Raw genomic sequence first — 13,013 nt, 5'->3', positions numbered from 1 at the left:
AACACACAGACACTCACAAACACATAGAGAGACACACAGAGACACTCACAAACACATAGAAACACACACAGACACTCTCATTCATAGAGAGACACACGCACAGACAACAACAACAACAAGAATACATTTGTGTAATGTCTTTCACGTCGGGAGGACGTCCCACTCACAAACACACAGAGAGACACACATAGACACAGAGAGTGAGAAACACACATACACTCACACACACACATAAACCCGCAAACACAGAGAGACACTCACAGACACTCACAAACACACTTAGAGAAGCACACAAACACGGAGAGCGAGAAACACACATACATTCACACACACAGAGAGAGACACACACACAGACACAAACACAGAAAGAGACACACAGATACAGAGAGCGAGAAACACACCATACACCCACAAACACAGAGAGATACACACAGACACTCATAAACACATAGAGAGACACACAAAAACACTCGCAAACACAGAGAGCGAGGCACACAGATACACTCACACACACAGACACTCACAGACACATAGAGACACACACACAGACATGGCGTCTATATTAACAATGAATTGAAGAATTTCAAAAACCTTACATTTGCCCAGTCTTAAACTTTAAGCCAGTCGAGCCTAAGACCATGAGCCAGACTCGGGCCTCAGGTACACACGCCCAGGGTTTACTACAATTGGGGGGCTTCAGGTAAGAAAATATTTTGTTCTTCGCATTCAGCAGAAACCTACACTCATTCCATTGGCTTTCTATGAGCATCAGTCCCCTGATCATTCATTGTCAACCTGGATATTTTATTGACCTTTTTAATAGATGTCAAATGATGAAGAAATCAAGCTCAGGCCCTGAAATGTGGCTGTAAAATTCATTCTTCAAAAGATAGTCAATGTCTGGATACTAATGGTCCCAAAGGACAATACTGTACTTAATAAAGCATTAACAATTTTGTGAGTTTTTAATAGGTTTCTCGAGTGAGATTCTCTGAGATTTGTATCTCTGATAGAAGATTAACTACAGATATTTATCAGACTTGTACGTGTCTAAAAAAGATGGATGAGACCCTCATGACTCTATCTTCTGGTTATTAGGATAGTGGATGGGGGCAGAGGAGAAATAGGCTTGACTCACATATTTTAGGAGTCAACACAGCTCACTTGGCTTCATCTCTGACCCTCTGAATGCTATGGAATCAAGCCCAATATCAGGGCTTGAGCTCATAGGCCAAGCTGACCCTTCAGTGCAGATCTAGGGGAGCTCCGCATTGCTCATTGTTCCAATTTTCCAGACATGCTATTCATTGCTATTTGTGGAGTTTTGCATAAGAGTTTGCTATTTGGGATTATACAAGGTATAAATGTTTGCCTACAAAAACAGTAGGTTTGACGATAATTACCTGTGCAGCACTTTGAGACATTTCAAGGTGCTACGTTTACCCGCAAAATAGTGACTAAATAATTATCTGTGGAGCGGTTTGAACTGTGCAGCATTTTGATGTGATAAAACATTATGAAAATATAAGTTCTTCTTTTCTAGTGCAATCCAGTCCATTTTCTAATGCAAGAGCCTTTATTATGGAGCAAAATACTTCCATGGCATCTCATATTCTGATTTATTACAGAGGAAGAGGAAAGCGAATATCAAAGAGTGGAAAATATCAAGAAAGATTATTTTACGAATCCTTCATGTTGGTGGGGGTGGGGCATATTTCAGATTAGAACTTACTATGTGTCTAGATTTACGCTATTAACATAGGATTTCAAACATACAGAATTTTGCCAAATTCTTAAATGCAATCTTAATGTTGAAGCCTATGCAATCTTAATGTTGAAGTTATGTAAGTTCTTTTACACCAAACCAATTCAAAATTAAATCGGAATTAAATTCAATAATTTACTAGATTCTGGGCAGTATAAAATGCTACAGTAATGGAGTAAATGTAGACCTAGGTGGAATTTTACACCACCAGATTTTTAATTGCTGTGAATCATGCCAAAAAGTCACAATTTAAGGACATTAATGGCTGTAAAATGTTTCATCATATATTACAGACTGTGATGGCAATGATTTAATATCCTACTGGCCAACACTGGGAGAGTGTGAAGTTCACGCCTGTTCACTGCAGAAGTGGGGCTCTGAGAGAAAACTGGGCCTTGATTTCAGCAAGGATGCCACAAATAACAACCAGCCCGATATGTCCATTGCGAGCGGTGATGAGAACACATCAACCCATCACTTCAAACAAGAGCGACAGAGGAAAGGTAAATTGGGTATGGTATAAGGCCTTGGTGAAACCACACCTAGAATATTGTGTGCAATTTTGGTCTCCTTATTTAAGAAAGTACATACTCGCCTTAGCGTACATTCAATGCAGCGTACATTAACTGGGTTGTTCCTGGGATGAGGGGGTTGACCTATGAGGATAGGTTGAGTAAACTAGGCCTATATTCTCTAGAATATAGAAGAATTAGAGGTGATCTTATAGGAACCTATAAGATTCTTAAGGGTCTTGACAGGGTAGATGCCGTGAGACTGTTTCCCCTGGTTGGAGAATCTAAAACTAGGGGTCATAGTCTCAGGATTAAAGGTCAGCCTTTTCGAACTGAGTTGAGGAAACATTTCTTCACCAGAGGGTAGTGAATTTGTGAAATTCTCTATCTCAGAAGGCTGTGGATGCTCAGTCCTTGAACATATTCAAGACTAAACTTGATAGATTTCTAAAGAATAGAGGGATTAAGGGATATGGGGATAGGGCGGGTAAATGGAATTAGGGTAGAAGATCAGCCATGATCTTATTAAATGGCGGGGCAGGCTCGAGGGGCCAAATGGCCTATTCCTGCTCCTATATCTTATGGTTTTATGGTTTAAGCTGACATTCCGGTGAAGTGTTAGAAAAGAATTGTGGGGCCATCTCTCTAGATGAGACGATAAACCAAGGTCTACAAGTTCGGGTGGCGTGATTTGAAAAGGGAAGGAAGTTTTAGTATCCTGACCATCAAATAGAATCATAGAATCTTATAGTGCAGATGGAGGCCATTCAGTCAATTGTGCCTGTGCCGGCTCTTTGAAGGAGCTATCCAATTAGTTGCATTCGCCCGCTCTTTCCCCATAGCCTTGCAATTTTTTTTCAAATATATATCCAATTCGTTTTGAAAGTTATTATTGAATCTGCTTCCTCCACACATTTCAGGTAATACATTCCAATAACTCGCTGCATAAAACATTTTCTCCTCATCTCCCTTCTGGTTCTTTTGCGAATTATCCTAAATCTGTGTCCTCTGGTTACCGACCCACCTGCCAATGGAAACAGTTTCTTCTTATTTACTGTATCAAAACCCCTCATAATCTTGAACACCTCTATTAAATCTCCCCTTAACCTTCTCTAGTCTAATATAATAATAATAAAATAATAATAATAATAATCCTTTCATTTGATATAGTGCCTCATCACGTCCTTGAGACGTCTCAAAGTGCTTCACAGGATATACTGTAAAGTGCAGTGACTGTATTTTGTGGGCTAAGGAGAATAATCCCATTTTTTCTAGTCTCTCCTCATAACTGAAGTCCCTCATCCCTAGCATCATTCTGGTAAATCTCCAAGGCCTGACATCCTTCCTAATGTGTGTTGCCTAGAATTAGACAATACACTCCACCTGCCTAACCAGTGATAATAATAATCATAATCCTTGCATTTGATATAGCGCCTTATCATGTCTTCAAGATGTCTCAAATCGCTTGACAGAATATACTGTGAAGTGAAGTCACTGTGTATTTTAGTAGTTTTTAAAGGTTTTGCATAACTTCCTTGCTTTTGTACTCTATGTCTCTATTTACAAATCTTACAATAAAATTAATCATTCTAGCTGTCTATGGGTCAATGCTGTGCACAAGTACTGTACTAATAGTAAATGCGCTTCAATGAGGCGAAGCACATGATGAGGCACTGTATCAAATGCAAGAAAGAGTATTATATATTGAGGGTGCGTAGCAGTTTGGTATAACTTTGGTATATATTTTTAATATGTACGTAGATGTTTTCCTACAAAATACAGGCACTTTATTCGATATAGTATGACAATCTTTGAGATATTCTCCTGATATGAAAACGATTATTATTATTATTATATCTAGGATAACATATAGGCTGGAGTGCATTAAACCCTTGAATCAGCCTCCATCCTGTGTTGCTTCATATACTGTATACAGATGAATACTCTACTGGGAAAGGAGTTTTTTTGATTTTTTCGATTTTCAGTGTCTTGTTTCCTACCAGAGAATGGTGGAGTAAATCACGTAGGTTCGCATCATTTGAACTTCAGAAATGTCAAACTTTATTTGATTGCATGTTGGGGAGGATATACAGTATCTATGTAAATATGCTATGTATAAGATGAGTATAATGTTTCTGTATATACAGTAACCATGAGTGCCAGCACCATGAGTAACATAAAAGATTACGTTCAGGAAAGAATAAAAGTGGGGAAGGGGGGAACATGAATTAAATCGCAACTGAACCCTCCCTCCCTTATTATAAAGTGCTTTCTTTTGTTTGTAACATCCACTGGTGATAGAGTGGAGTTTCTGAATATAAAACAGGACATATTCTGAACTAATTTAATATACATAAATGAGTTAGAATACTGCGCCTAGTTCTGGGCACCACACTATAGGAAGGATGTTAAGGCATTGGAAAGGACGCAGAGGAGATTTACATAACATAACATGTAGGAGCAGGAGTAGGCCATTCGGCCCTTCGAGCCTGCCTCGCCATTCAATCAAGGCTGATCTTCTAATCTAACTCCAGCTAATAACCTAACCCTGCCTTATCCCCATACCCCTTAATACCTTTTGCAATAAGAAATCTATCTATCTCAGTCTTGAATATGTTCAAGGACTGAGCATCAACAGCCCTTTGGGGTAATGAGTTCCATACATTCACCACCCTTTGAGTGAAGAAGTTCTTCCTCAATTCAGTGCGAAAGGGCTGGCCTCTGATTTTAAGGTTGTGACCCCTGGTTTTAGTTTCTCCAACCAGGGGAAACAATCTCCCACTATCTACTCTATCATGCCCTTTGATGATCTTATAGGTTTCTATAAGATCCCCTCTAATTCTTCTATATTCTGGAGAATATAGGCCCAAATTGGTCAGCCTATCCTCGTAACTCATCCCCTTCATCCCTGGCACTAACCTAGTAAATCTACGCTGCACCCCCTCCAAGGCAAGTACATCCTTCCTTAAATAAGGAGACCAAAACTGCACAGAGTATTCCAGGTGTGGTCTCACCAGGGCCCTATACAGTTGCAGCAAGACTTCCCTACTCTTATACTCTAATCCTTTCATAATGAATGCTAACATACCATTCGCCTTCCTAATTGCTGCTGCACCTGCAGACTAACTTTCTGTGACGCTAACACATTCTGGACGCTAACACATTCTAATCTCTCCCCTTCTAAAAAATAACCCGCTCTACTGTTTTTGCTACCTAGGTGGATGACTTCGCACTTCCCTACATTATACTTCATCTGCCACCTACCTGCCCAATCACCTAACCTATCTATGTCTCGCTGCATTTTTTTAATGTCGTCCTCTGTGTTGACACTTCCTCCTAGTTTTGTGTCATCCGCGAATTTAGATATATTAACTTCGATGTCCTCATCTAGATCGTTGATGTAGATGGTAAATAGCTGAGGCCCAAGGACTGATCCTTGTGGCACTCCACTAGTCACATCCCGCCAATCTGAAAAGGACCCGTTTATCCCTACTCTTTGTTTCCTACCCGTTAACCATTCCCCAATCCACGTTAATATGCTCCCCCCAATTCCATGGGCCCTTATCTTTTGGACTAACCTTTTATGCGGCACCTTATCGAATGCCTTCTGGAAGTCCAAATAGACCACATCCACTGATTCACCCTTATCTAGTTTACTCGAAATATCCTCAAAAAACTCTATGAGATTTGTCAAACATGATTTCCCTTTTGTAAAGCCATGTTGACTTGGCCTAATTATATTGTGCTCCCCTAAATACCGCTCTACCACATCCTTAATCAATGATTCTAAAATTTTAACTGGCCTATAGTTCCCCATCTTTTCCTTTCCACCCTTTTTAAATAGTGGTGTGACATTTGCGATCTTCCAATCCATGAGGACTGTTCCAGAATCCAAGAAATTTTGGAAGATCAGACACAAGGCCTCCACTATCTCATAAGCTACCTCTTTTAAAACCCTGGGATGCAAGCCATCCGGACCAGGGGATTTGTCACTTTTTAGTGCTAACAGTTTCCCGAGCACCAATTCTCTACTAATGAAAATTTCCCTAAGTTGCTCCCTGTCCTTATCCTCTTGGTGCATCTCTATTGTTGGCAGACTTGTTGTGTCTTCTAGGGTGAAGACAGATGCAAAGTACCCATTTAGGGATTCTGCCATGTCCTTGTCCCCCATTATAACTTCTCCCGTCTCTGACTGAAGTGGACCTACATTTACCGTCACTAGCCTATTCCTCTTAATATGTTTGTAAAAACTTTTACAATCAGACTTAATGTTCCTGGCTAGCTTACCCTCATACTCCTTTTTCTCGCTTTACAAGAATGGTACCAGGAATGAGGGACCTTGATTATGAGGAGAGGGTAGAGAGGAGAGGATTATTCTCATTGAAGCAGAGAAGGTTATGAGGAGACCTAACAGAGATCTTCAAAATCATGAGGGGATTTGATAGGTTAGAAAGGGAAAAACTGTTTCCATTGGTGGGTGTGTCGGTGACTCGAGGTCACAGATTCAAAATAGTCTCTAACAGAAGCAGAGGGGAGGTGAGAAGAAATGTTTTCACGCAACGAGTTGTTCGAATCTGGAACGCATTGCCTGAAAGGGCGGTCGAGGCCGATTCAATAACAACTTTTAAAAACGCGGTGGATGGGTATTTGAGGAGGACGGGTTTGCAGGGTTATGGGGAAAGGGCTGGGGAGTGGGATTGACATTACATTGCTCTATTCAAAGAGCCGGCACAAACTCGATGGGCCGAATGGCCTCTTTTTGTGCAGTACAATTTATGTCCGGAAAAAAGTGTTAAACAAGTGTGGATTTTGTGATGCTGAATTGATTTGAAATTGTGTGTAATTTTGGTAATTTGCTCCATAAAGTTTTCACATTCAGGTAAAACACACTGAATTACGTAGACTATTGCAACAATTTGCTGCCGCATTTCGCCCACAAAATATATAGTCAATTCTCTTTGGAGTATACTGTGTGCTGCACTTTGAGACGTCTCGAAGATGTGATAAGGCGCTACATCAAATGCAAGGATTACTATTAATATATGCATTGTTGGGCAAGTTTCCTTACTCTGCACGTATCTGTTTACCAAGCAGTAAGTAGGAATCCTGTTGTTAGTCGATTAGCAGATCACTTTTCCAGGAGTAATAATTCTTCCAAAAAAATAATAATAAATTGCTCACTTCAATCCACAACTGTTTGTGGGATACCGCTGTGCGCAATTGGCTGGCGCATTTCGCCCACAAAATATACAGTAAATTCACTTTGCAGTATATTTTGTGAAGCGCTTTGAGACTTCTCAAAAATGTGATAAGGCGCTATATCAAATGTAAAGATTATTATTATTATTTGATTCTTGGGAACAAGTTCCAAGACTCTCACAAGAGCTAGATCAGCTTTAAATTGGCAGCTCAAAATGGGGATTTTTCACAGTATCTACAAATAGATTTGTAAAATATGCCTGTCATTGTAGCATGTGGAGGCTCTATAAATGAGCAGGTTACAGCAATGGTCTTCCATTCTTTAGTGTTTCTGTATTGGACTCAAATGAAAGGCCGAAGATCCCAACTCTTTGTGAAGTTTAAATGCTGAGTGAAAATAAGTAGAATTAGTCGTAATTTGGATAAGGGCAACAATGCAAAATTACATTTACTACAAAAACAACAACAAATTTCATTTCTGTAGCGCTTTTCAGGTCGGGGGAAAACCTCAGTGAATATTAGTAAAACTTTGATTATCAGGATAAATAAATCCCTGAGACTGGGACACATTAACAATGTAATCTTATCTATTTTTTCTAGGTATTCTAAAAAACAGAATGCATTATCCATCCTCTACATTGAAGAATGAAAGTTTAACTTCCATCAATAGAATGCAAATTGAGTTGCCCTGGTACAATACTTCAACGTTAGGTCCCAGGATTGTTCCAGCAGCCTCCTATGGCCGAATGTACTCAGGCACTGGAAGTCTGTCTCAACCAGCCAGCAGATATTCATCCCGAGAACAGTTGGATATGCTGGTTAGGAGACAGATGTCACGGGAACAGCTGGATGCACTGTCCAGCAGGCAAGCATCCAGAGAACGGCTGGAGACTGTTCCCAGCAGACATGGGTCCAGAGAACAGCTTGACACAATCCCAACCAGGCATGATTCCAGAGAACATTTGGATGCCTTACCTGTTAAACAGATGTCCAGGGAATGGTTAAACACAGTACCCAACAGACGGACGCCTGGAGATCAGATGGACACTGAACCCAGTCAGCATGCATCTAGGGAGCATTTGGAAGCTCTCTCAAGTAAACATCCCTCTCAAGAACATCTAGATATATTGTCTAGAAGACAAGCTTCTAGGGAGCAACTAGGTATAATAGGCCGACAACCTTCTCGAGAACAACTCCACTTGTTGTCTAGGAGGTATTTATCCAGAGAGCGTCTGGATGCAATGCCTAGCAGGCATCTCTCCAGAGAACAACTGGGCCCATTTCCTAGAAGACAGCCTTCCACAGAACAATTAGGACCCTTACCTACGCGGCAGCCTTCTACAGAGCAGTTGGATGTACTGTCTTCCATCCTTGCCTCTTTTAATTCTTCCATCCTTTCTTCAGCACCTTCCACTACAACTCCTTCTGCCCCCCAGACGACATGTACTCCCTCTGGGGCACAGACCTCCTCAATGACCTCAGCCCCATGTCCTTCAACCCCACATTCCGCAACATCACACAGTATCTCAGAGATCTCACCAGATTCAGAGTAAGTACATCTGTAGAATAGTAAATTAGTTTGATTATTGATTTTTATCAATATTGGTACTACATTCACACCAGTATCAAACAGATATGCCAATTAGAACAATCTAACAATATAAAAATGGCAGTCCTGAAGGAGGCTACTCAGTGGTCTAATCTTCTGCTAAATCTCCACTGGAGTTATTTACCCTAATCCCAATTTCCTGCAAAAACCCTTTTATATTGTTCCGCTTCAAATATTTGTCCAATACCCTTTTAAATGGGCATAGCTTTAATAGCCACTTGTGACAAAGTATTTCTTATTCTGATAATATATCTGCAGACGAGTGTAATACATGGCAGTCTATTGAGTTTCTAATTAAATTCACTGCACTGTAGCATACGGATATAGCAATTCCACATTCTGACATCTTGATCTCATTTGCACTGACTTCGAAGATGTTGTTGAAGTGACTAAGCCAATGGCGTGAAACACTTTTTTTTAACCCTTCCAAGGCCTTGGTTTGATTCCAGTCCAGAGTGAATTACATTTAACAGTTTAAAACTCAGTTTTAGTAGGAGTTGACACCGAAAACTTCCATAGTTTCACAATCAGTGATTAGGTCTAAGGCATGGTTTTAAAACAAGGATAAAGAGATTAATACTCTATATCTGATCTATATTAACACTATAAAATAGGGATGTCTTGTGCTTAACAGTGAGTGCTAAAAAGTACTTTGTTCCTGAGAATAACATTGATTTGTGGAACATTTGCAGCACCGAAGGCCAATTGACCCATCTTTGCTGATACAATCCCATTCCCCACTCTTATCTCCCATTTCTTTCAAAATGATCTTTCTTCAAGTATTTATCCAATTTTGTTTTAAATGGGCTCAACAACAACAGCATATTAGCCCACTTCACTTCACTCTTTTATTTCCTGCCACCCAGTTCCTGCTCAGCACTCCCTAAAATTTCTGTTAAGTGCTTTGAGACCCTCATGAATTGCAGCATTAGTCATTGGATTCACAATTTGATCCCAAAGAATAGCAGCATAATCTGTTGGTAAAGATTCCCAGACAGGGTGAAACCTTAGACAAATTTCCTTACACGCCTCTGTTCACTTAGCAGTAAGTAGAAACTTGGTTCTTAGATGATTGGCGGATCGCTTTTCCGGGGGTAATAATCGTTTCAAAAATAAATTAAATTAAAAACTAATAATAATTTGATCACTCAATCCTTGACTATTTGTGGGACAATGCTTTCCCACAAATTTAAGGAAAAATAATGAAAGAGTGGAAAGATTAGGAAAAATGGGATAAGAGCAGATAGCTCCAATGGGGGAACACCGATACAGACACAATGGATCAAATAGCCTTCTGAGCTATAAATGCTCTATGATCCTAACTTGTTTTAAAAGCCAGGTCAGTAATGAGGCTGCTCTGTCAATACATTACATCAGATAGACCTCAATTTGTTTTTCCTTTGACTCCTCAAAGTAACCATATTTTGCGACATGAGGATACATCACAAAGCAAGTGAATTCTTATCTAAAACTTTCTTCGTCTTTTGAATTGTAATGGTTATAACTCATTGTTAGTTCTTAAGGTGCTGGCTGGCTGCTGACGTCTGTAGAACCGTATGTGAGCTTCCATTTTCAAGAGGAGAGGGACAAAAGGAAGAGAATAAGGGATAGTACCATCTTCACTGGATGCTGTAAAATGCAACTCTATACCCCAAAGAAAATTTTACAGCTTTAATACAGATTTGTGAAAAAAAAAAATCAGTTAATAATAATCTTTGCATTTGATATAGCCCTTTATCACATCTTCAAGACATCTCAAAGCGTTTCACAGAATATACTGTAAAGTGAATTGACTGTAAATGTGTGGGCGAAACGTGGCAGCCAATTGTACACAGAAATTAGTAACTCAATTATAGTTCAACCTGGAATTTCGAGTACAGATAGCACAAATCTGGCCTCACCATCCACTACCACCTGTGGCTTGAGGATCACTTCTCCCTCTCGAAGGCCAAAACTGCCTTTTACTCCTAAACCATTTGGAAGCCAAAAACAACCCAAAAGCACTGTTCCCCACCATCCATCACCTCTTCCGTGACCACTCCCACCCCCCGAGGTGTACCTGAAACTTGTTCTGGGTTTATCAATCCTATTTAAAATCGTATACCTCTATGAGGTCCTCTCTGAGATGTTCCTGTTCAAGGGTGAGGAATTCTAGCTTGCCTAATGATTGCACTGCCTCTAGAGTCTGGGTAGCCCCTTCATGTTGCAGCAATCAGAACTGGATGCAAGAGCTAAACTGTACATGAGTCAATTTTTAGTTTCTTTGATGCTTAAACACCCATTATTCGTGCTGATTGCTACCTTATAGAGTTTTATGAGCTTTGGTATTTTCTATGGATTCTGCGTGTCCCTGAATGATTTTCTGTATCTTGCTGGTAGGATCAATACTGTATGTATTGCAATTACAGGTGTAGAATACCATTTAGCATTACTGAGATACTTGTGTTCTTTAATGTTTCTGGCTTTCACTGTTTCAATTTAATTGAGAAATTATTTAAATAAAAGTTGAGTTAAATAAACAAGTGGACAATAGGAATGCATGAAATTCCAGAAAGCGAATGAGGTGTGATGGAATTGAAGCTAAGTAACGTGCAGCAATTTGTGATGTGAACTGAAGCTCACTCTTGAAATTAATATTTTTTAACAGAATGGCAAGAGGTGACACGCAATCTTGAGACAGCACTGGCTTGCTATGTTTGAGGCTAAGTCTCTCTCGACGTCGAAGGTACAAGTGGCTCTAAGACTGAACAGAGATGGAGAAGTAGAACGCATCAGTCAACCTAACGGCACATGGAGAAAATTAAGGGAGGAATAGGACAAAGGGCCGGCCACAGCCTGGAGAGCCATTGGGCCAAAAGGTCACTGCACTGCAAAGAACAGGATTTCCATCATTCAAAAAATAGGTCCAAATGGAGGACAGAGTATCGACTCTGATTTGGACACCAGTACAGGTGCTGGAGGAGCAAAGAATACTCAACATTCCAGATGAGGAGATTATTGCATGTTCACACCTCTCCAATGAGCTGCCGTCTTCTCTGTAATCAAGATCTTCGATTTTACTCTGCAAACACAACAAACAGAGTAGACTGGTTAGATGAGGAAGAAAACTCCTTTAGTTTTCTGGTGTTCAGGAACACATAGCCCCACAGCCCATCACTTCCTCCAGATCCTCACCAATCATTCCTGTGTGATTGATGCTAGGCTCAAGCAAAACTGGTTAATTATAATCCAGTAACAATGGGGACTGGTTAACGTTTGTTTTTCCTTCTTGTAGTTAGCTTTTTCAAAACAGCAACAAAAAGCAAGTGGGTTCTTTACTGCAAAATTGGAGGTTTAGTTAGCCATGTTGTGGTAATACCCGATTCAAGATGAAATGGTGAAATGGCTGGTTGGAGTTTCCCAGTTTATGCCATTGTGTCAAACTGCATCACATAAACTTTTATTGAATATTATAACTAAAGTGAGCTTTCCCCTCCATCACACAAACTAAACCCCCCGCTCAGTCATGCTGAAGTGTGTACTGACTGATGTATCAGCATCTTGAACGTTATTCTGGTATCTACATTACTGCAGCAGTTGAGCTATCCAAATATTTTAACTGAAAAATAAGGTCGATGTGACAAATGAACCAAGGATGATCCCCATTCTCATTACAGGCCTGTGTTATGAGAAATAACTAGATAAACTAGGGCTCTTCAACCTTCAAAAGAGACCTCTCTGAGAGCACTTTATTGAGGAATTCTAAGATGCCATGTGGAATTGCAAACATAAAAGCAGAGTTTCAGATGCACTAAAGCAGCAGAATAAGTGAAGGACGATTTTAGGACAGACGTTTGCATAGAGGAAAATCAACAACTGGAATGGGTTTGCTCGGAATAGTGGTTGAGGATAAGATATTAGACTTATTTAAGAAACAGTAATGGGAAGA

At 40.0% G+C, this 13,013-nt stretch overlaps 1 protein-coding gene across 1 annotated transcript in view; it reads left to right on the top strand.

Moving 5' to 3' along the window:
• Positions 1–12,226, top strand: part of celsr3 (cadherin, EGF LAG seven-pass G-type receptor 3) — a 208,750-nt gene extending 196,524 nt beyond the window's left edge. Inside the window, 3 exon segments of the mRNA XM_007890243.2 lie at positions 2,059–2,268; positions 8,077–9,025; positions 11,733–12,226. Coding sequence (XP_007888434.2) covers positions 2,059–2,268; positions 8,077–9,025; positions 11,733–11,760 — 1,187 coding nt within the window. The 3' untranslated portion in view covers positions 11,761–12,226.
• Positions 12,227–13,013: the final 787 nt, after the last annotated feature.

This window comes from Callorhinchus milii, unplaced genomic scaffold (assembly GCF_018977255.1).
Source record: "Callorhinchus milii isolate IMCB2004 unplaced genomic scaffold, IMCB_Cmil_1.0 Scaffold12, whole genome shotgun sequence".
NCBI classification, from domain to species: Eukaryota; Metazoa; Chordata; class Chondrichthyes; order Chimaeriformes; family Callorhinchidae; genus Callorhinchus; species Callorhinchus milii.
Note: the sequence above shows the minus strand (reverse complement) of the source record. Positions and strands in the feature narration are given on the sequence as shown.